This window comes from Lycium barbarum, chromosome 8 (genome assembly GCF_019175385.1).
Source record: "Lycium barbarum isolate Lr01 chromosome 8, ASM1917538v2, whole genome shotgun sequence".
Lineage (NCBI taxonomy): Eukaryota > Viridiplantae > Streptophyta > Magnoliopsida > Solanales > Solanaceae > Lycium > Lycium barbarum.
The window spans coordinates 116,538,405-116,561,641 of record NC_083344.1 but is presented as its reverse complement, the minus strand read 5'-3'; the positions used below and the strand labels follow the sequence as shown (position 1 = coordinate 116,561,641).

General features: G+C 39.8%; 1 protein-coding gene and 1 non-coding gene across 4 annotated transcripts; one reads left to right on the top strand and one right to left on the bottom strand.

Annotated features, from left to right (window-relative positions):
• The first annotated feature begins 340 nt into the window (after positions 1-340).
• On the top strand, positions 341-18,502 carry LOC132605328 (uncharacterized). Of its 3 annotated transcripts, none has more exons than XM_060318512.1 (4): positions 341-549; positions 1,241-1,311; positions 2,211-2,314; positions 17,879-18,502. In XM_060318512.1, the coding sequence occupies exon 4, from the start codon at positions 17,885-17,887 to the stop codon at positions 18,347-18,349; it is 465 nt and encodes a 154-aa protein (XP_060174495.1). In that variant the 5' UTR covers positions 341-549; positions 1,241-1,311; positions 2,211-2,314; positions 17,879-17,884; the 3' UTR covers positions 18,350-18,502. The 3 variants fall into 3 exon arrangements, with proteins under 3 accessions (XP_060174495.1, XP_060174494.1, XP_060174493.1); XM_060318511.1 differs by having other exon boundaries at positions 342-549; positions 17,863-18,502; XM_060318510.1 differs by lacking the exons at positions 1,241-1,311; positions 2,211-2,314 and having other exon boundaries at positions 345-549; positions 17,843-18,502.
• Positions 4,520-4,626, bottom strand: LOC132608446 (small nucleolar RNA R71). The gene has a single exon (XR_009570366.1). It is a non-coding gene; the product is annotated as a small nucleolar RNA R71 (small nucleolar RNA).
• Positions 18,503-23,237: the final 4,735 nt, after the last annotated feature.

Genomic DNA, 23,237 nt, shown 5'->3' with positions numbered 1-23,237 from the left:
GAGGGGGAATGTCAAAATTGTGACAGAATATTTGAGACGGTGCAATTCCGTCACAAATTGTGACAGAATTTTGACGGATCGATCTTTCATAAATATTTTTAAAAAAAAAAAAATACAAATTTCCCAAAAAAATTCTGAGAGTAACGGATTTGTGACAAATTTTAAAAATATTTTTTGTGACGAAAATATTTTCGTCACAAATTAAGGCTGGTGAGAAAAAATGACAAGTATTTGTCACAAATCCGTGACAGATTGACATTCCATCACAAATAAAATAAAAAGATAATTAATAATAAATATATAAATTTGTGACAGAATTATTTCCGTCACAACAACAAAATTAGACTAACGTTTTAGTTTTGCCTCCAAAAATTTTGACCACTTTTTAGTTTCCCACCACACCCCATTACATTTCAGCAAACCCTTCTAATCTGTAGAGAGACCGTGGGCTTCACTCCTAGCACGAAAATCTAGAGAGACCGTGGGCTCATTCTTGCCGGCGTTGGAGCTGCTCGAAGTCGTTCACTCCATTGTCATCTTCACTAGGAGGTTTAGTTTTTCTCTATTTTTTCATCCACAATGAATAACTTTTGGATCTTGATATTGGGTCCTTCAATTCTTGCTGAAATTTGTCTCCATTCTTCTTGAATAAATTTTCTGAAGTGAATAATTTTGTGGGTCTTCTAATTAGGTCCTTCAATTAGATATATTTAAGAATTATACACATAATCTACTGAGTTTAGTCAGGTGACCGTGTGTTCACGTGATCCCTTTTTACCCCCTAAATTCACCACTATTTGTAATATAAGCTTGGTCCTGAAGATCATGTTTTACTTCGTAGTATTATCATAGATGTTTATTTCACTTGTAGAAAATACTTATAGTTGTTCTCCAGCATAGCTACTTGACTATGGTATGTAGGTCGTATCATTATTTAATTGATAGAGTACAATGTTGAGCAGTTGTACGTGTTTTCAACTAGGATTGCCATCGTGGTTGTTATTATTTGGCTGCTATTGGAACATGGTGGAAAAATTTTCCCACTCTTTCTTTCCAGAAACTTCCTTCCATGGGAGAGTTCTATCGTTAGGTGGTATTAACACCTTGTGCCTGTTGCTTAGAATGTGCTCTGATTGTGTAGAAAAAATTTGAAAAGGAATATTTTTTGGCTTTGTAATCTGAGGGAAGGAGACATTGGAAGCTCGCATCGTCTTATGGTGTATTGCAATTTATTTTGCAGAAAAGTTCAAGAACCTCCATTGTTAATCAAGGATCAAGAGGAGAGGGCAAATAGGAGTTCGTTCGTCCAAGGTTTGCATTTTTTAGAGTTTCTTACTTCTTTTCGCTGATTCGTTCAAGGTTGGCTTTATAATACTTATGGAGGCCTCTCTCAGGCCTAATATTGCTCAAGCATGGAACAAAAGAAAGAAATTATATTTTGATTTAACCAATGACTATTCTTTTTTTTTTCCCATTAAAGTCTTTTAGCCACTCCGTTAGTTTTGTTCTTTTAGTCTCACTGTTAGCATAGGTGAATCTATTGGAGTACATTAGCTTATTTGAATTTGTTAAGTTTAGAGCAAGAGAATAATGCAAACTAAGTTAGATAGTTAATTAGCTTAGCCTACTTACCTTAGCAGATACTTTTGGTAATAGGATGTTGGTCCTAATTCATGATTAATAGAAGTCATTAACTCAATTCAATTACTAGATGACATTTCATTTTATATGGTCAATACTTGCTTATATTTTAGAAGCTTCTAGAGATGGACTTCGTTTCTCTTGAAAAAATTTGGTATTCCAGGGAAGAAGCTGGTAACAATGGGTAATCTTATTCTTTCTCTAAATGAGTACTTCTAGGTTCTATTGTCATATGGAAACAACTTGTCATCATGTAAGCTCTAACACGTGTTAATCTTTGTGTTAGATAGCACAATATGAATAAAATAATGACATTTGAAGTATTAAAAGTTTGTGTTTTGTAATGAATCTGATTTTGAATGTACTATTTCAAGAATTTGGTCAGTAGTTAAGCTAGTATTACTGTAGAAATCAGATTATTTTCAACTTTAAGCAATTGTTTGTTCTAAGCAGTATCCACTTTTTAATTATGTCCTTATAGCTTGTAATTTGTGTGTTGGACATCTTATATTTTGTATCTAATCTTTATCATGTTCTGAATTATTTCACGAGCTTTTTTTTTTTCAAAGTTGTGCAAGGCATACATCGTCCACCAAATTCATGGGAAATATTTAAGAAGCTGCATAAAAGAAAGGATGGCAGCTTTGTTGATTCCAAGTCTAAGAGCATTAATGTAAGTTTCTTTTTATCTCTGCATTTTTAGTATTATTTGTTAGAGGTACAATTGAATGGTGTTTTGAAAATAAGAAATACATCAATCACATTCTTAAGGATGAATGTTGTCTGCCTAGGACCTATGTCCACCGGGATTAGAGTTTAGTGAGTAACCATGTGTAAGCTACCTATCTAGCACAATCTCTAACTGACTTTTGTTAAGTATGTCACTGATGTGCCGAGAATTTCGGCACATTTTTTGCCTTTGTAACTAGAAGTGTTTCTTGTTTTTAAGTGTTTTTATATTGTTTCTTATGTTATTTTTGTGTTTTATAGGGTTGGTTAACTAAGGATCGGAAATGAGATGAAATGCTGAAAAACAGATAAATTGGAGCTAAATGACGGTCCGTAACTCATGTTACGGACCGTAACGGGATCCGTAACTCATGTTACGGTTCGTACCATTGAACCGTAACAGGACCCAAATTTCCAGAAAGTTTTCATGGAAACCATCAGTGTTACGATGTGGTGTTACGGTCCGTAACTCATGTTACGGTCCGTAACATATCACCGTAACATCAACCAAATTTCCAGAGAGTTGCCAAGTAATATCATAAGTTACGCCTCAGAAGGACGGTCCATAACACAGGTTACGGTCCGTTGCATGGTGGCCGTAACATCAAGCTGACAAATGACGAACTGAAGGACGGACCGTAACCTGGGTTACGGTCCGTAACGACGCCGCGTAAAGGTGTTTTTGTCCAGAAACTTGGTGCGATTTTTGTCCTATAAATACTTAAAGTAGGGTTTTTATTTCATTATTCAGATTTCTTTTGGGAGCATTAACTCTAGGTCTTGAATATTAGAAGTGGTTGGAGCATTTAAAGCAACAACTTCACTCTAATTCCATCTTGTATTCGCATTGTAAATATATTATGTTAACTTGTAAGCTTTCTTTGTTAGCCAAAATTATGAGTAGCTAATTTTAAAGCTAAGGTTGTGGATCCCATGATGGATATTATGTGATTGGGTTTCTACTATTGACATATGCATAATGGTTGTTATTATTTATTCTATCTTTGGGCGATAGCGTTGGGTAATGATTGCAAGCATTAGCCGAAGCCATTATATTAACTTTTCTTGGGAAAGAGGGTTAATAGTGGTAAGATTGAATAACAATGACTCGAGGCGTTAACCCTCGTTTAATACACTAACTTAGGAATAAGAACAAATCTAAATTGGCATTTTTGGTCGCTCTTCGATTGCAACTCTTTTATATTCGGAAGAATCATAAAGAGGAAATACTGCTTAACTGTTGGGAAACATTAGGAAGTCCTTAAGAGATCAAGTGCATATTCATAGAACAACCATTAGAAATATATCACATTGAAACCTGAAGCATAATATCTAATCAAGTTGGGGAACACAACCTGAGTCTCTCTCTCGCATTAATTATATTTCAAATCAAAGTATTAAATTACATTATTCAACAACCAATTCAAACTATCAGGAATATGATTAAAGTCTTTAAAGACTAGTATCACATACGATTAGTAACCTTTTCTCTCCATATTCCCTGTGGGATTCGACCCCAACCTTTTTTGGGTTACTATATTTGACAACGTTCGTTTACGCCATTAATAGGTGTAATTTGAGCGTATCAAATTTTGGCGCCGTTGTCGGGGAATACGGTTTAGAAATTACTGATTGTTGTGTACTCTTCTTTAAAACTTTTTCTATCCCATCACACCTTATTTGCTATTGTAGTGAACCAGGTGAACATGGCAGGAAGACCCAATCGCAATCAAGGAAACCAAGGGGGACTCCAAGTGAACCCTCCTGCACCAGAAGAAGAGGAGGATGAGAATGTATTTGCGGAATTCATCAACGAAGCTGATTATGCTTCTGCTGTAGTTCCTCCTAGAACGGGAAATGCTAATTTCAAAATTGATAGCTCTATCTATCAGCTATTGAAACTTGAAGGCTATTTCCGAAATTCTTCGGAGGATTGTCACTCCGACACCTGAAGAACTTCCTGCATGTATTTTCTCAACAATCCCAAGGTGTTGTTCCTGTTGATGCACTGCGGTTACGGGTTTTCAAATATTCCTTGGCTGGCCAAGCCAGGGAATGGTATGAAAAGCTCTCCAGCAATACTATTCATACCTGGAACGAGTTAGCCAATATATTTTTGAAAAAGTGGTTCCCACCAAGCAAAAAGGCTGAGCTTCGGGACAAGATCTTTGAGTTCAAACAACTTCCGGGGGAACAATTATATGCAGCATGGGAGCGTTTCAAATATTATCTAGCTCAATATCCGACTCATGGATTTCCGGATGCAATTCTCACCGAGAAGTTCTACAAAGGGTTAGATACCATGAATCAAATTGCTGTCAACACTGCAGCTGGGAGATGCTTCATGGATAAATCATTTGTCAACATCACCAAGTTGCTCGATAAGCTTACTACCCACAACCAAGCTTGGCACTCTAGTGATAGTGAAATCTTGTCATATGGTAGTCCCTCTGCTGCCATGGTGGCCAAAGAAAATCATGAGCGAGATCATGCATTTGCTCAATTGCAAACTACCGTGGATTTATTATCGAAAAGGCTTACGGAGAAAGAAGCCAAAGGTGTGAATGTTGTCGACGAGATGCCACCTCATGCTCCCGGAATGTACCAAATCTCTGAAGAAGCTTATCTAGAGGGGCAGCCACAATATGAGGATGCAAATTATGTCAACAACTCGCAAGGGGTTTATCAACGGCAAAATTATCAAGGTCCCGGTAATCACCCAGGGCAAAAGCCTCAACAACAATTCCAAGGGAATAATTATGGCAGAAATGATCAAGGCAATCCAAATCAAGGGAATTACAACAACAATAATTATGGCAACAAGATCTTGAACCCCTACATTCCACCTAGGGGCAAGCATCCAATTCCCAATAATGGAGAGATAATTCAGCTAGCAACTTTGCTGGCAACACGTCTAATGATTCTGCGGAACTGAAACGTATGATGCAGAAAATGCTAATGAATCAAGACAGAATAGAGATCACAATCAAGGGAATGTCTCAGGTCCAACTATCTCATTCAGCTTCCATTCAGAAGCTTGAAGCGCAATTCAGAGACCTTTTCCCGAGAAGTGCATACTCCTCAACGGGGACAACTACCGAGTGATACAATTCCAAATCCAAAAGGTAGTGGAGTAAACACTGTGGAGCATGCAACTGCTATTAGCACTAGAAGTGGAAAAATACTTCAAAGTGCTAACAAAAAGGTGATTGATCTTGAGCCACTTGTTGAAGAAGAAGCGCAGCCTGATGTATCTGATGATATTGTAGAGGAAGAAACAGAGGAGGAAGTCCCTATTATAGCGGAAGAGGAGCAGAACCTTGATAATCTCAAGGCACAAGGAGAAAAACAGGAAAAGGGGAAGGCAAAACTTTCTGGCGCTTTTCGCCCTTTAAGCCAATTGTTCAAATCTTCACCTTCTTTTCCTCAAAGGCTAGTGAGAAAAACAGAAGATGAGAAGTGCTTGTGATTTTATGATCAACTCAAGCAGTTGACGATGAACATTCCTTTCATGGACGCTGTCCAAAAAATGTCTGGCTTTGCTAAGCATTTGAAGGATCTCTTAACAAATAAGAAGAAACCATTGAAACACGACACTGTGGGTATCACTCACCGCGTTAGTGCTATTCTTTCCAAGACCACAGTGCAAAAGAGGGAAGATCCTGGAGCATTCATAATTCCATGCACCATAGGGCAGCAGGATTTTGCCAGGGCTTTGTGTGATAACGGGGCTAGCATAAATCTTATGCCCCTGGAAATTTCAAGAGATCGGGGCTAGCGATGCCAAGGACAACTATCATGAGGTTGCAAATGGCTGACAGATCGATAAAAAGGACAGTGGGGGTAGTTGATGATGTGCTGGTTCAAATCGGGGAATTTCTACTACCGACAGATTTTGTGATTCTTGATTGTGCTATTGATCAAGAAATTCCGATTATTCTGGGAAGTCCTTTCCTTGCGACAGAGAGGGCTCTTATGGATTCCGAGAAGCACGAAATCAAGTTCCGGGTGAACGATGAGGAGGTGACTTTTCACGCAAGCAAAGGCATGAAATTACCTAGTCCTTATCAAAGTATTTCAGTCATCAATTTTGTTGATGAGGTGGATGAAGCGGTGGAATTCAAAATGGAGGAAGAATGCTTGAGTGAAGCACTATCAGCCATCTTGGTGAATTTTGATGCTGAACAAATGGAGGGATATACTGCGACAGTGAATTCACTCATCCGTCTGGGGTCGTACTCTTATGAGCCCAAGAAACTGTCTCTTGATTTAGAGAAAAGAACAACTCCTCCAGCAAAACCATCAATTATTGAGCCACCGAAGTTGGACCTCAAGCAATTTCCATCCCATCTTAAATATGTGTTTCTTGGAGCAAATTCCACCCTCCCAGTTATTGTGTCATCACTTCTGAATGAGGGCCAAGTTCAAAGACTCATTTCAGTCTTGAGGAAGCATTTAAGATCTTTGGGTTGGACTATTGCAGACATCCAGGGGATTTCCTTCGGAATTTGTGAGCACCGAATACAATTGGAGGAGGAAAGTTCGCCAAGTGTCGAGCATCAGAGAAGATTAAATCCACCGATGCAAGAGGTGGTGAAGAAGGATATTATTAAGTGGCTAGATGTAGAGATGGTTTACCCTATTGCCAACAGTCCATGGGTAAGCCCGATCCAATGTGTGCCGAAGAAAGGGGGCATCACTGTTGTCCCTAACTCCAAAAATGAGTTGATTCCAACAAGGACTATCACCGGTTGGAGAGTGTGTATGGACTACCGGAAGCTGAATACCGCATCTTGCAAGGATCACTTCCCTGTGCCTTTTATTGATCAAATGCTTGATCGACTAGCTGGAAGGTCTTATTATTGTTTCTTGGATGGGTACTCGGGGTACAACCAAATCAACATTGCATTGGAAGACCAAGAAAAGACTACTTTCACTTGTCCCTATGGGGAATTCGCTTTCAGCCGGATGCCATTTGGTCTTTGTAATGCCCCGATTACTTTTCAACAATGCATGATGTCCATATTCTCCGACATGATTGAAAACTTTCTTGAAGTATTCATGGATGACTTCTCTGTGGTGGGAGATTCATTCGATGAATGTTTGGATCATCTTGATCGGGTGCCACAAAGGTGTGAGGAGAAAAACCTCGTCCTCAACTGGGAGAAGTGTCATTTTATGGTAAAGGAGGGAATTGTCATTGGCCATAAGATTTCAGAAAGAGGGATTGAGGTTGATCAAGCCAAAATCGATGTGATTTTACAACTCCCTCCACCCATTTCAGTAAATAGAGTTCGGAGTTTCTTGGGACACGCCGGATTCTATAGGAGGTTTATCAAAGACTTCTCCAAAATTGCAAACCTAATGTGCAAACTCTTGGAAAAAGAGTCCAAATTCAATTTTGATGAGAAGTGCATCAAGGCTTTCGACGAGTTGAAGCTGAAGTTAACCTCCGCACCTATTGTTGTGTCCCTGGATTGGTCACTGCCCTTTGAATTAATGTGTGACGCCAGTGGTCTTGCAATTGGCGCTGTGCTTGGTCAGCGGCTAAACAATATCCTGCACCCAATTTATTATGCCAGCAAAACACTGAATGGAGCTCAATTGAACTATACAGTAACGGAGCAGGACCTACTTGCCATTGTTTATGCCTTTGACAAGTTCCGAGCTTATTTGTTGGGTGCCAAGGTAGTGATTCACACTGACCATGCCGCATTGCGCTATTTGATGGCGAAGAAGGATGCTAAGCCTCGGTTGATAATATGGGTCTTGTTGCTACAGGAATTTGACTTTGAAGTCAAAGACCGAAAAGGGTCAGAAAATCAAGTAGCTGACCATCTCTCCAGACTGGAAGCACTGGGGAAACTGATTGATGTGCTGGATATTGATGACACTTTTCCGAATGAAAGAGTCTTGGTCATCTCCAATGATGTGGCACCATGGTATGCCGATATTGCCAATTATTTGGTAACTAGCATCGTTCCTGAAGAGTTGAAGGTATATCAAAAGAAGAAATTCTTGAAAGATTGCCGACAGTTTTATTGGGATGAGCCTTACTTATTCAGGACGTGTGCTGACAATATGATCCGAAGATGTGTGGCGAAATCTAAGGTGATGGATATTTTGAAGGTGTGCCATGATTCTCCGGTTAGCGGGCATCACAGTGGAAATAGAACTGCAGCCAAGGTGCTAGAGTGTGGCTACTACTGACCAGCCATTTATCGTGATGCAAATATGTTGGCACGCTCTTGTGATAAATGCCAACACCAGGGCATAATAAGTCGGAGGCATGAAACTCCGATGAATTTTGTTCTTGAGGTGGAGCTATTTGATGTATGGGGGATTGATTTTATGGGGCCCTTCGTGAGCTCCTACGGCCTGAAATACATTCTTGTCGCAGTGGATTATGTCTCCAAATGGGTGGAGGCGGTGGCCTTGCCTAACAACGATGGTAGGAGAGTCAATGCCTTTCTAAAGAAGAACATCTTTACTAGATTTGACACTCCTAGAGATATTATTAGTGATGGTGGCTCTCATTTTTGCAACAAACCATTTGACGATCTTCTTGAAAAATATGGCGTGCATCACAGGGTTGCCACTCTATATCATCCTCAGACGAGTGGTCAGGTTGAGGTCTCAAACAGAGAGATAAAAAGCATCTTGGCGAAGACGGTCAATGTGAATCGCACAAACTGGTCCAAAAAGTTGGATGATGCTTTATAAGCATATTGCACGGCGTTCAAAACGTCTATTGGGACTTCACCGTATAAGTTGGTATTTGGGAAGGCATGTCATTTTCCTATTGAGCTTGAGCATAAAGCCCTTGGGCATTGAAAAAGCTGAATATGGATTGGCATGAAGCAACAAAGCTGCGATTGTTTCAAATCAACGAGATGGATGAATTTAGGTACAATGCCTTTGAAAGTGCAACACTGTACAAGGAGAAGATGAAATATTTTCATGACTCGAAGATCCTAAAAAGGGATTTTCAGCCAAAGTACTTGGTCTTGTGGTACAATTCACGCCTAAAGTTCTTTCCAGGCAAGTTAAAGTCTCGGTGGTCTGGTCCTTTTGAAATTGTAAATGTTTCCCCAAATTGAAGCGTCATTGAGGTGAAATCCGAGGATGACACTCGGACTTTCAAGGTGAATGCACAAAGAGTGAAGCATTACCATTGGTGTATTGATGATGGTAAGGTCGTTGATAGGTATCAGTTGAAATACGGTTCCTGAACTCGAAAATGAGGTATCACGTTGAGTTGTGACGTTAAACCAAGCGCTGTGTAGGAGGCAACCCACATTTAACGCTTTGTAAGTAGTTTAAATTTTGTATTTCCTTTGTGTTATTTTGTGTTTTTGATGTGCTGATGTGGTAGGATTTTGAGAACTGAAGAGGCCAAATAACTGCTGAGTTTTCCCAGGCGAGACGCTCCACGTTACGGCCCGTAACTCATGTTACGGTCCGTATCGTGTAGCGTAACAAGCAAAAAGGAAAAGCATAAATCACTGAAGGATGAAGAAGAGTGTTACGGTATGCGTTACGGTCCGTCGTACGTGTTACGGCCCGTAACACCGGATCGTAACTTTGATAAAAATTCTAGGCATTCACTGGAAATTTTGAACACGTTACGCCAGGTGATACGGACCGTAACACGAGTTACGGTTCGTCGGCTGTAATGCCATGTCATTAATGAATAAGGAAAACAGGGTCTTTGGTTTACCGTAACACATGATACGTCCCGTATCTCATGTTACGGTCCGTAACAGGGAACGTAACCGTCGGGCATGTTTAAATACATGACCCGACTGTTACAAAATTTTAAAACAAAAAAACGAACCGCTTCCACAATTCTTTAACTCCCACACTTTATTCCCTCTCCCTTATCACTCCCTTCTTTTTCTCTTCATCTCCCCTCTCTACATCTCCCCCTCTCCTTCATATTTCTCTCAATCTCATTGTTAATTTTCTTATCAAAATCACTGCTTTAAGTTTCATCCCAGCAATGGCCAACGATCAGGTATTACATGTCTTGACTCTCTTTTTTTAACTATCGACACGATTGCTATGATCTTCATGAGTAAATTCGTATGATATGCGTTGACATTAGTGTATTGATTGTGTTGAATGAGTTTAAATGCCCATTCATCAATTGTGCGGGATTTGAAAATGGTTAGGGGTTGGGATTGGTATGTTTGCTGTTTGAGAGACTCGTGGGCACAAGCACATTGTTTCCCACTGGGTCGGAGGGCATTCCGATTGAAAGTTTCATTCGTGAAATTCCTAAATTGATTTTCCCACCAACTGTTCGATAAAAGGTCTCAATGAAAACTTTGTTAAAACCAGGTGAAGTCTGAGTAACCCGAGGTATGTGAGCGAATAAAATGTTGTTTTACTCTATACCCAAGAAGCATAAAGTCGAAAATATTGGCCTCATGCTTAAAATGAGAGAATTTGGCCAAGAAATTTGTCTGTTAATTTGATGCCTGTCGTTCCATGTTACGGGCCGTAATGTGTGTTACGGACCATAACATCACACCGTAACACCAAGAATTTCCATAAAACTTTCTGGAGATTTGAATGATGTTACGGTGAGATGTTACAGACCGTAACCCAAGTGACGGACCGTAACACCACACCGTAAAACCGAGAATTTCCATGAAAACTTTCTGGAAATTTGAATGATGTTACGGTGAGGTGTTACGGACCGTAACACGTGCGACGGTCCGTAACCTTGTACCGTAACTCCTATGATTTTTCAGAAAACTTTCTGGAATATTGGGTTACGTTACGGTACCATGATACGGACCGTAACGCGTATGACGGTCCGTCGAATGTGTTACGGTCCCTGTGTTAGCAATGAACAAACTGAGTTACGGTTGGAAGATACGGACCGTAACGCGTATGACGGTCCGTCGACTGTGTTACGGTGCCTGAGCTGATTGAAGCCATAACTTGAACCAATAAACTGTATAATTGAATAGCTTCTCGTGTATTATATCTAACTTTACCTTACATAGGTATGGGTAAACCATGGCAAGCAAAGAAGGTTTCACCTAAGGTTGCGGAAAAAGGAAAAGGTCGTGCTGCAAGAAAAGTAACCTCAAGGCTGCGTGACGACGATCTAATTAAGGACGCCAGGACTACAAAGCGGCTAGTCGCACCTAGCAGGCCAGCCCCGCCGGTCGTACCCAGCCGGCCAGACCCACCATCAGAAAGTTCCTCCTCGGCTGAGGAGGAGAGTTCATCGAGTTCGTCGAGCCAGAGTGAACCCAGGCAGGCTGTCACCCCACCACACCGACCTCAACCATCCATTAGACAGCCTACTGCGGAGGAGCGCGAAAAAGAGCACGAGCAGGAAAGGAGAGAAACTGACATTCGGATGCAGGCTATGTATGAGCAGGACCTCCGGTTTTCTGTGGAGGGATCTGAAGATTTGTACAACAAGGGGTGTGAGCTGGCAAAGAATGAGGGGAAGGACCCAAGGTGGAGTATTTTCGAGGAGAGGAACGTCAGTTTCGACGGTCTCAATGGTTATCCAGGCATTTGTGACACTATACACTTCCATAAGTTAGAGTTTCTGAAAAACTCTGTGGGGTCCTACATCCCGGTTCTTGTTCGGGAATTCTACGCTTCTTACGAGGCTGCTGTATTCAAAGCACTAAAAAGGGGGCAGCGCGTAACTCAAGTGCCGGCCATGACCGAGGTAATAGTGCGAAAAAAGAAGATAAACATCTCTCCGACGGCCATCAATAGAATACTATTCGGGGAGGATTATATAGAGCCTACAGCAGCGGAAGATGGGGAGTTTGTATATACAATTGAACAGAAGGATACAATCTCCGTCCGAAAATGGGTGGCTTCAGTTATTGCACGAACAGGATCCCGAATGGGACATAGTGCCAAAGTTGACAGCCACCACGCAGATTTGGAAAAACACCCTCACGCCAGAGGCAAAGTTTTGGTGGCAGATTGTTCTGTTCCGCATCCGTCCTACCCAGTCAGATAATGTTTTGACTCCGGACAGGGCTTTTCTTGTGGCTGCCATTATGTCGAGGTATAAGATCAACTTCGAATGACTGATAGCAGCAGATCTCCGAGAGAGAGCCACCCAGCCGGCCACTTCCCTCATTCATCCATGTCTGCTTACGCTATTATGCTTGCGTGAAGAACCAGAACCCCTACCCCATATCGATCACAGTGTGATCGCCAGAAGTATTTATGACATCACAAAGGGGAGGGATGATGTGTTGAGCCAGGGTTCAATGCCATCTGCATCGTCTTCTGATATGCCGGAGGGGCCAACGGGATCATGTGTTATACCCTTGGCTATCATGGGTGCTGAATAAGCTGCTGCGGGTCAGCCCACAGATTCTGAGGCTCCACCGGCTTCTTATGCTACACAGCCCATGCCAGCTCCAGCCGCACCTATTTAGGGTGGTCCTACCTCTTCCACTGGAGTAAGCCCAGCACCAGCTCAGTCAATACCAGGAGTTCCACCCGAGCTTGCGAGAAAAATGATGTTCAATCGGGAGAATTTTGGGGCAGTGGTCCTGCAAGCAGATCGAACAGATAGGCAGGACAAGCTGCTCATGACTGAGCTGAAATTGTACACGAAAAGAGCTATTGATGCAGCGTTGTGGCCAATAAAAGAACAGATGGCTGATGACCACCTACGGATCCACTCTCGGATAGATGGTATTGAGAACAGAATGACTGAGCTGACTAGGACACGCCCTGCTATGGAGTTGGGCGCTATTCGAAGTGAGTTACGGTATGTCAAGGATTATTAAGTATGTGTTAGGACCTTCTTCGGCTATTCTTTTCTATGTGTTCTATTCCCGAAGAATGCTATGTGTATGTTGAACCTGTCATGTTTAGGATGTTTAATATAGAAGTAAAGTAATGATGACTTAAGTGGTGGTGGTCCGTGTTTCTAGCATAGATAAAAGTGGTTTTTACAAGTTCAATGATATCCCTCCGAAAAATAATTTGTGATGTACATCAAGAATGAGTTGTTGATATTGACATGTATGGTTCTTTTAATGACATTGCAAAGAAAGGGTGTTCATGCATGTGAAATCTTCAAACGGAAATGAAGTCAGAGTATTTAAAAACTCCTTATGCCATTGTGTTGTGAGTTCTTAGTTTCTATTTGCATATGATGCTTGTAATCTAGAACTTGCCCGGTTGGTCGTGCGTAAATTCTAAGGAGAGTTTGATCGTGAAGTGATCTTAGGCTTTCTTTGTATTAACCCCAAAGCCTGTTTATCTTAAATGAGCCTAGCTCGTACAGAAAATGATCCCTAGTCTCCCATTTTGAGCCTATAGACTTTTTCTTCGATTAACCGTGAACTAACCTCTTTCCCTTCTGTGAATAAACCCATTTGGCACCAAGTCCCTCCTTGACACTGAAAATGTGGAAAATGAGGCTAAAAGCCTAAGTTGGGGGTGATAAGTAAAAGATACGGAAAATGAGGCCAAAGGCCTGTTGGGGGTGATCGCGAATATTAAGGGACATGATTCAGCGTGGATATATATATGTGTGTGTGTGTGTATACAATTTTTTTTTATAGATATATAGGTATATAAGTTCTAAATAAATCCACGCTGAAGAGGGAGGGTTGGAAATGTTATGAAGAATGGTGAATGAAGTCAAAAAGAAGTGTCGAGAAGGGTGAGTCACCAATATCCAAATATTCATCCTACCTGTCCCTAAGCCAATGTTACAAGCCCAAAAAGTCCTAATGTGATCACAATCAAATTGTTCAAAGTTGAAGGCATGGAAAATAAAGGCAAGCCTATGGTGTGTGCACGCATGGTATGCAAATTTCTTTGTGAGTGTGAGTGTCCTTCTGTCTCTTTAGTCTTCTGTCCCATTTATGTTGTAAATGTGTGTTGGGACATTCTTTGGTCTATGTGAGGGCGTAAGGATTGTAGGTTTCAAAGTAACTAGCTTTCCGGAAGTTGAAATTCATGTGCATAGAGACCCCCGTACTATGATTGTGTCATTAATTGAGGTTGCATAGTAAATTGCAATTTTTCTGAAATGTGCGTCTTGTGTCACAAATAAGAGATGGATAAGAGCCTAAATAGTATTCTTGGATTGAAGAGTCCGTGTTAGAAACACATGCCAAAACCACCGTAGTCATTCTTATTTTGCTAAGATGTCGTGTGTTAGTAGTGAGTTTTATTGTAGTTGCATGAGGACAAGCAAAAGCTTAAGTTGGGGGTGTTGATGTGCAGTGAATTTCAGCACATTTTATGCCTTTGTAACTAGAAGTGTTGCTTGTTTTTAAGTGTTTTTACATTGTTTCTTATGTTATTTTTGTGTTTTATAGGGTTGGTTAATTAAGGATTGGAAATGAGATGAAATGCTGAAAAACGGACAAATTGAAGCTAAATGACGGTCCGTAACGGGATCCGTAACTCATGTTACGGTTCGTACCATTGAATCGTAACAGGACCCAAATTTCCAGAAAGTTTTCATGGAAACCATGAGTGTTACGATGTGGTGTTATGGTCCATAACTCATGTTACGGTCCGTAACATATCACCGTAACATCAGCCAAATTTCCAGAGAGTTGCCAAGTAATATCACAAGTTACGCCTCAGAAGGACGGTCTGTAACACAGGTTACGGTCCGTCGCATGGAGGCCGTAACATCAAGCTGACAAATGACGAACTGAAGGACGGATCGTAACCTGGGTTACGGTCCGTAACGACGCCGCGTAAGGGGGTTTTTTTCCAGAAACTTGGCGCGATTTTTGTCCGTATAAATACTTAAAGTAGGGTTTTTATTTCATTATTCAGATTTCTTTTGGGAGCATTAACTCTAGGTTTTGAATATTAGAAGTGGTTGGAGCATTTAAAGCAACAACTTCACTCTCATTCTATCTTGTATTCGCATTGTAAGTATATTATGTTAACTTGTAAGCTTTCTTTGTTAGCCAAAATTATGAGTTGCTAATTTTAAAGCTAAGGTTGTGGATCCCATGATGGATATTATGTGAATGGGTTTCTACTATTGACATATGCATAATGGTTGTTATTATTTATTCTATCTTTGTGCGTTAGCGTTGGGTAATGATTGCAAGCATTAGCCGAAGCCATTATATTAACTTTTCTTGGGAAAGAGGGTTAGTATTGGTAAGATTGAATAACAATGACTCGAGGCGTTAACCCTCGTTTAATAGACTAACTTAGGAATAAGAGCAAGTCTAAATTGGCATTTTTGGTCGCTCTTCGATTGCAACTCTTTTATATTTGGAAGAATCATAAAGAGGAAATACTGCTTAACTGTTGGGAAACATTAGGAAGTCCTTAAGAGATCAAGTGCATATTCACAGAACAACCATTAGAAATATATCACATTGAAACCTGAAGCATAATATCTAATCAAGTTGGGGAACACAACCTTAGTCTCTCTCTCGCATTGATTATATTTCAAATCAAAGTATTAAATTACATTATTCAACAACCAATTCAAACTATCAGGAATATGATTAAAGTCTTTAAAGACTAGTATCGCATACGATTGGTAACCTTTTCTCTCCATATTCCCTGTGGGATTCGACCTCAACCTTGTTTGGGTTACTATATTTGACAACGTCCGTTTTACGCCATTAATAGGTGTAATTTGAGCGTATCAGTCACCCTGTTAGACTATGTTATAAAACTCATTTTACTTGAATGTATCTAAAACCTGTCTAGGCACGGAATGCTACTATGAGAGGACTTCAATTGCTTCTATATTCTATGAGCAACTATCAAGAAATGAATAACTAGCTTCCATTTCTAGTTAGTTTCATTTTCTAGAATTGTTGTGACTTGTTAATTGCTGGATTTAAAAAAAAAAAAATTACTCCAACAAAGCTAAATACATGAATCCATCCAATGTTTGGATCATTCTGAATTCTAGTGCTTCTGGTATTGAATTCCTACACAACACAACATATACAAAAACATTAGTTCCTTCTTTGATTTTCAGCAATGTCATAGGTGTTAGGTTATTGAAGAGCGGGTAGGTCATTGTGCAAGTTAAGGACAACTTTATTTAATTTTTATGATTTATTGCATATGTATATATGAAGTAAAATGACTACATTGCATTAGGATGATCCAAAAGAGAAACGGGCTGTTCAATAGCTCTGTTCGCTGCTAACACCAAAAAATCATCATTCCACTCCTATAAGAAAATAACAAGGTTTATTTGAAAAGACTATGGAACATTGATATGAAACAAAAATCCACAGCTAAATACATGTCTTAAATTTTTCCCGGTGAAGAGAGTCAATGTCTTAGCTTCTTATGAATTGTTTTTGCCCTTCTATATAGATGAAACTTGTTTTATGAAACCTTGAGTTGACGTATCCTTGTTAACATAAGTGAGAAATCTGGCGAAGATTGAATATAGTCTTTTAATAGATACATCTGGTGGATTTCTCGATTATAGACATTAGACAATGCTTCTTTCTGCCCAATTTTCTTTGTTTCTCCACCAACAGTAACAAAAATGCAACGGGAAAAGGTGAAAATGAGGAAGCTCAAAGATAAGAAGTTGTATTCTATCACCTAGTGTTTGGTGTTTACCAATCTTGATTGAGGTCGTTCTAAGACAGCGTGTTTGGTAAAAATATGGAAGCTCAAAGATAAGAAGTTGTAGTCTATCACAAAGATTTTGGTGTTTACCAATCTTGACTGAGTTAGTTCTAAAACAGAGCTTAAGTATATTTGTTTACCTGAGTATCTCAAGATAAAGAAGTGTTTTTTACCAGGGAAATAAATAGCATTATCGCGTGCTTCATCGAATAAGTAAAAGATGACAAAGCTATAAACCCATAAAACGTTAGCTGAGGATAAAATCAAAGGAAAGTACGGAACTACGAGCTTTCTATTTTGGATTGACTTCTGTGTTCTAATTCTGGTGATATAGGTTTTAGTTTTACACTTTGTTAAATGAAGGTGGAAAATGGTAGTATCTTTATCTTATGTATTAGTAGTGAAGTATAAAGTAATAGTTGGATTTCTTTTGAAGCTGTCAAGCAACATTTGTTTGGTTTTATCTCATTAACTCAACTTTTTATTCTAGTGAAGTTCACTTCCTGTGTTTGCTGTTTTTTTGCGCTTGTATAAGAGGCAATGAACGCCCAAATATTGATTGAAATGGTTCTATTGTGGGTGTTTAAAATTAAATAGAAAGGTTATGTGGCAATAGGCTGTAAAATTCTGATTAAAAATTGGCTGCAACTCTAGGAAAGCAGAAGGGTGAATATTTATCCCCAAGTAATTTCTATGTTTTTTGTCATATGGTATTTATCTACTCAAGTGTGTTTACTAAAAGGTAGCGGGCAGGATACATTTTTTCTGTTAAATTTTGGTTATATGTACTTTGTGTTATTTTTTTGGCCCTTTAACCTTCGGAACAATGGATGTTTGTCTGAACCTTTTATGTGGAGTTGATTGTTTGTAACAGGCTGACATCCTTTCTATCAGTGATAAATGTGTGTAGGATGAAATGGAGGCTAGGGTGGCTACTGCTATTTCAGGCTCATCAGATGATTCACCAGAAGTCCACGAACTCGATGTAAATCGCATATACTTAGATGTTGTAGGTGGAGAGAAAAAACGACGTGTGTATGGATTGGGCTCTCAAGCTTTGAGTTTGTATCAAGACTGCAATTCTGCTACTTCACAGAATTTGTCTGCGGTGACTGATCGTGCTGCTGAAGAATGCTTCAAACTTCTTGAGGAAGAGAAGTTGCGTATGAGAGAAAATCAAGAGAGAATTCTTCAAGAGCGTGTAGAGGCGAAGGTGCAACGTCTTGACGCGGAGGTGAAACAACATGCAGAGCAGGAAGTATCACGTTTGACACAAGAAAGTGATGATCGGTTTAAGTCTATGGAGGATCGATGGTTTCGCATGATGAGCGAGATGGCGCTATATTCTCGATCATCTGGTGATCCTACTCTTTCTAAATAGGGACTGACCAAATGCTTAAGTGTTTAACATTTTGAGATTTTAGTTACCCGAAAACTCTTTTAACGTTGTCAAGACTTTTGTTAGTTGGATGCTTTGTAAGTTTTAATATTTGTAGACTTTTGCTTATTGAAGTTGTGTTTTTGCACGTTTTAACTTCATGCTTTTGTATTGAAAATTTAATATTTTGTTGTGGTGGCTAATTAATTTTATGCTTTTAGCTAATTTACTGTATATATTGAATATTATTATTATTATTATTATTATTATTATTATTATTATTATTATTATTATTATTAAATCCAACAGGTCAAATTAAATTTGTGACGGATTTAGTTTGTCATAATCTATCCTAAATCTGTCACTAATACAACTGCAAGAGACTCAATTTGTGACAAAATATTCTGTCAAAATATTTGGGTGACAAAATATTCCGTCACAGTTACTGTGACTAGATTTATGAATTTGTCACGGAATATATTGTCACTATTTTGTGACCGAACAACTTGTTACAAATCTATCACAATTTTGTGACAGAATCTAGGTCGAATACAAGGTTGTGTGTTGTCACGGAGAAGTCTGTCACAATTCCGTCTCAAACATTTGTGACGGAACTAAAATCCGTCACAATAAATTCATGACCAAGGGTTTTGGGACGTCCCAATTTCCGTCACAAATCCGTCACAATCGATGATTTGTGACGGATTTGTAACGGATCTGTCCGTCACAATTCTGACATTTTCTTGTAGTGATGTGACTTTCGAAATTAGAAAATATAATGGAAAATCTTTTTATATCCCTACGCTCATGGACCCTCTAATTTTACCTTCTAAGCTAATAGACTAATAAAACAATCAATTAAGTATTTTTTACTTACTCATGCTCTCTATGTTAAAAAAAATTGATCCAGTGGCATGGACATAAACAAGTTTAGTGCAGAAAAATCCAGGCTTATGTACTGAAAAGAAGTTATACAGTGTTTTTGATTGTAATAATTCATGGTTTCTCACTTTACAAAGTTTTTATATGTCCCTAGGGGTACACACTTTTTTATTTTAGATATACCGGGTATATTTTAACTTACATTGGGAATTATATGTCGTTACACATTGCACTTTCTCTCTCTTCCATCTCTCAACGGTAACAACACCCCACCCCACCCCCTCTTTCCTGGCAGCAAATCACCGTCGGCGGGTATACTTTTCCGACGTGAACAATACCTTTTCTTTTTTCTCTCTCTCCTTCTCTCTTCTCTTCTGTTCTCTTTTCCTTTCTTTTCTTCGTTTTTTTTTTTGCCTCTTGTTTTCTCGTTTTTGCACTTGGAAACTTCCGCCAGTGGGTTTCCGACAGTGAACAGTGCTCCGGCGTGAACAGTGCTCCGCGTGAACAGTGCTCCGGCGTGGAACAGTTTTTTTTTGTTTTTTGTTTTGAAATTGTTTTCACCTAGAGTTGGTACCTCTGGTGGCTCATATTAATTCATGTGTCTTTTAACCTTGTTAAATCTTGCTTGCTACACATTCTTGACTCTTGACTTTAAATTCTTGCCTTTATTCCTTTATCTTATAGTGCTATCTTTCTTGTCATAGTAACCTGACTTGCATATAGTCTCTTGATAACTGTGCTTTAGTATTGATTCTTTTTTGTTTTAGATAGATCTTTGATTTGCTTTTATTCCCCTTAGTGGCTATAGTGAGTGATGGTAGACTAGGGTCATGTTCTCGGTCGAGGACGGGGGCTAGGGTTAGAGGGGGTAAGTGGGGTCAGGGAGTGTCTAGGTTGAGAGTATGGTCCTGGAACATTGGGACTTTGACAGGGAAGTCTATAGAGCTAGTTAAGATTCTTAAGGAGAGGAAGATTAATATAGCTTGCATCCAGGAGACCAAATGGGTAGGATTTAAAGCTAATGATGTGGACGGGTATAAGTTATGGTTCTCGGGTAAGTCAATGTATAGGAATGGGGTAGGTATTTTAGTAGATAGTGAGCTAAGGGACCAGGCCGTAGAGGTTAGGAGGGTAAATGACCGCATGATGGCGGTTAAGTTAGTTGTGGTTACGCGCCACAAGCGGGCTTGGACGAGGAGGAGAAGAGGCGCTTCTGGGAGGATTTGGATAAAGTGGTGAGAGGTGTACCGCCCACCGAGAATTTATTCATAGGGGGAGATTTCAATGGACACAGCGGCTCAACCCCGGGGGTTTATGATGATGAGCATGGAGGTTTCGGCCTCGGAGTCAGGAATGGAGGAGGAGTCTCACTTCTGGATTTCGCTAAAGCCTTCGGATTAGTAGTAGCCAACTCGCGTTTCCCGAAGAGGGAGCAACACTTGGTAACCTTTCGTAGTTCGACGACTGCAACGCAGATAGACTTTTTGCTCCTTAGAAAAGAGGATAAAGGTCTTTGTAAATACTGTAAGGTCATTCCGGGTGAGAACCTTACGACCCAACATAAGCTTTTGGTGATAGATTTGGGGATTACGAGGAGGAAGAGGAAGAGGGTCGCGGATGACCTGCCAAGGATCAGGTGGGGGAGTCTGACTTTGTCGAGTGCCCAGGAGATGGGGGATAAGTTGATGGCTATGGGGGTTTGGGAGAGTAGGGGGGACGCGAGCAGTATGTGGGATAGGACGGCGAGCTGCATTAGGGAAACAGCTAGAGATGTCCCGGGAGTCTCGAGAGGTCGCCGTGGTAGGCGACGTGGGGACTGGTGGTGGAATGGAGAAGTCCAGGGAAAGCTGGAAGTAAAAAAAGTGGCGTATGCGAGGTTGGAAGTAAAGAAAGTGGCGTACGCGAGGTTGGTGATCCATTCTGGAAGTTTTCTACTGCAGTTATCTATTTCTGTGTCAAAGAAAGGAAAGGTAACTGTGCCTTGGATGTACAAATATTAGTAGGATAGATCCTTGGTGCATTCATCGGAATTGGTAATCAAACAAAATCGGATTAGAGATATTGTACTTGAAAATAACCAAATAGATGGAAAGGGACGAAATGAATTTTGTGTGTGCTGCTTATTTAGTAGATATGGTTTTTGATATGGATAGTGCAAAGTTGCTTAAAGATATGGACTGGAGGAGACTTCATGTGTTCTGGTGGCTGCTTGCTTGTCGGTGCTTTTGAGGTAACTTTCAAATTCAATGCTCTATTCCATTAACTTAAGGCTCTTCTCCCATTTGGATGGTAAGGACAGATTAGCTTCTATTGGGAATGCTTCATTTTTTGTTGTACAATTTTCAGATACAAACAGTTATGGAGGAGTACATGAAATCAAACACAATTGTCCCTATCAGAAAGGTTGGGTATGTGCAAGCAAGTAGCAGAAACCACTTGCTATCCATCTGTTGGGTTGTGTGATGCTGGAAAGAAAAGAGTATAAGAATCTGGGCAAAGACTAAACTTTTAGATGCTGCAAAGTTTCAATTAAGGCCTTTTGAGAGAACTCTTTGTTTTTTCTTCATCAATTGTCCTCCAGTCATCCTTTAGAACCCCCCTTTCTTCAAATCTTCTTGAAAGGAGAAGAGTATAAGAACGCTCAGAGATGGTTTGCGACAACTATTGAACGCTCAGAGACGGACATTGTGATACGCTCAAAAGCGGGAAGTTAAGGTATGTAGAACTTCCATCCACATGTGGGAATCTCTACGTTCTTCCCCATGATCCGTTTCTTAAAATCCATGAATGTTCAAATCCTAGGGCATTAAACCCAATATATTGGTAGCCCGCATTTATGTATTTATGTACATGAATCTTGTGTCTATATTCGTTATTGTATTCCTAATCTTCCATTACGGTTATTAGGAACCCCAGTTTAATCCATGAATCATGAATTCTTCCTCATGTGTTCTCATTATGTTTATATGAAACTTATTGATTTTATCTATCAAGTACAAGCATGTGTTCAAGTCAATTATATATATGATCACGAACTATTGTTATTACTCGTGAATCAAGAACATGTTTGTAAGAATATGACAAGTTATCTTATGAAACTACACTTCAAGTTATTTCATGAAACCATGTTTACAAGTTATTTCATGAAATCATGTTTTCAGTTCTTTTCATGTTCGGGAGTTGTATTAATACCGAGAAGGCTCAGATAGCCTGAAACTACGTATGCCAACGTAGGATAAGGATCGCTCCGCCCAGTTAGGACGATTCCTTCATATTTTCCCCATTGAGGGATTTTGGATCCATTCATGTCATGTTCATGTCTCGTGCCCCGGCAAGGTACGAGATGGCTTAGCTGATCAGGCAGAGATCAGACTCCACGTTTCTCCCCGTGGTGGTTCATGTCGGTATTACAGATTTATACAGATTATCTTATGCTTACAGTACTCATGTTTATGTTCAGTTCCAGTACTCAGTTTCAGTTTCAATTTCATGTTTATGTACTCATGCTCATGCTCATGTTCATGTCCAAGTTTTCAGTTGCAGTTCTTATCATGTTATTCCATGTCCCATGTTGTTTCTTCCGGTTGCTTTACATACCAGTACATTCAATGTGCTGACGTCCCCTTTTTATTGCCCGGGGGCCTGTATTTCACGATGCAGGTACAGATTTACAGGACGACGCTTCTGATCATTAGGATTTGCTCGTACCAGCTTATTGGTGAGCCCCATCTCATTCGGGGTTTAGACATTGTTTTTCTCTATTTAGTTTTGCATCTAAAGGTATGCTGGGGGCCTTGTCCCAGTAAGTATGTTTTCCAGTCAGACTCATGATAGAGGTTTCATAGGCTAGACAAGTCAGTTATGTCATGTCAGACATTTAGAGTCGTATAGCCATTTTGGCTCACTCATGTTTAAACAAGTATTTTATTAAGTATTATGACTTACCATGTTTTATAAAGGTTCATCATGCATTCACGTTATATTCCGCTTATGTTATGTATCATGATGA

What these genes read in the sequence shown, in the direction of transcription:
- LOC132605328 (XM_060318512.1), top strand. Translation starts at nt 17,885, where the DNA reads ATGGAGGCTAGGGTGGCTACTGCTATTTCAGGCTCATCAGATGATTCA.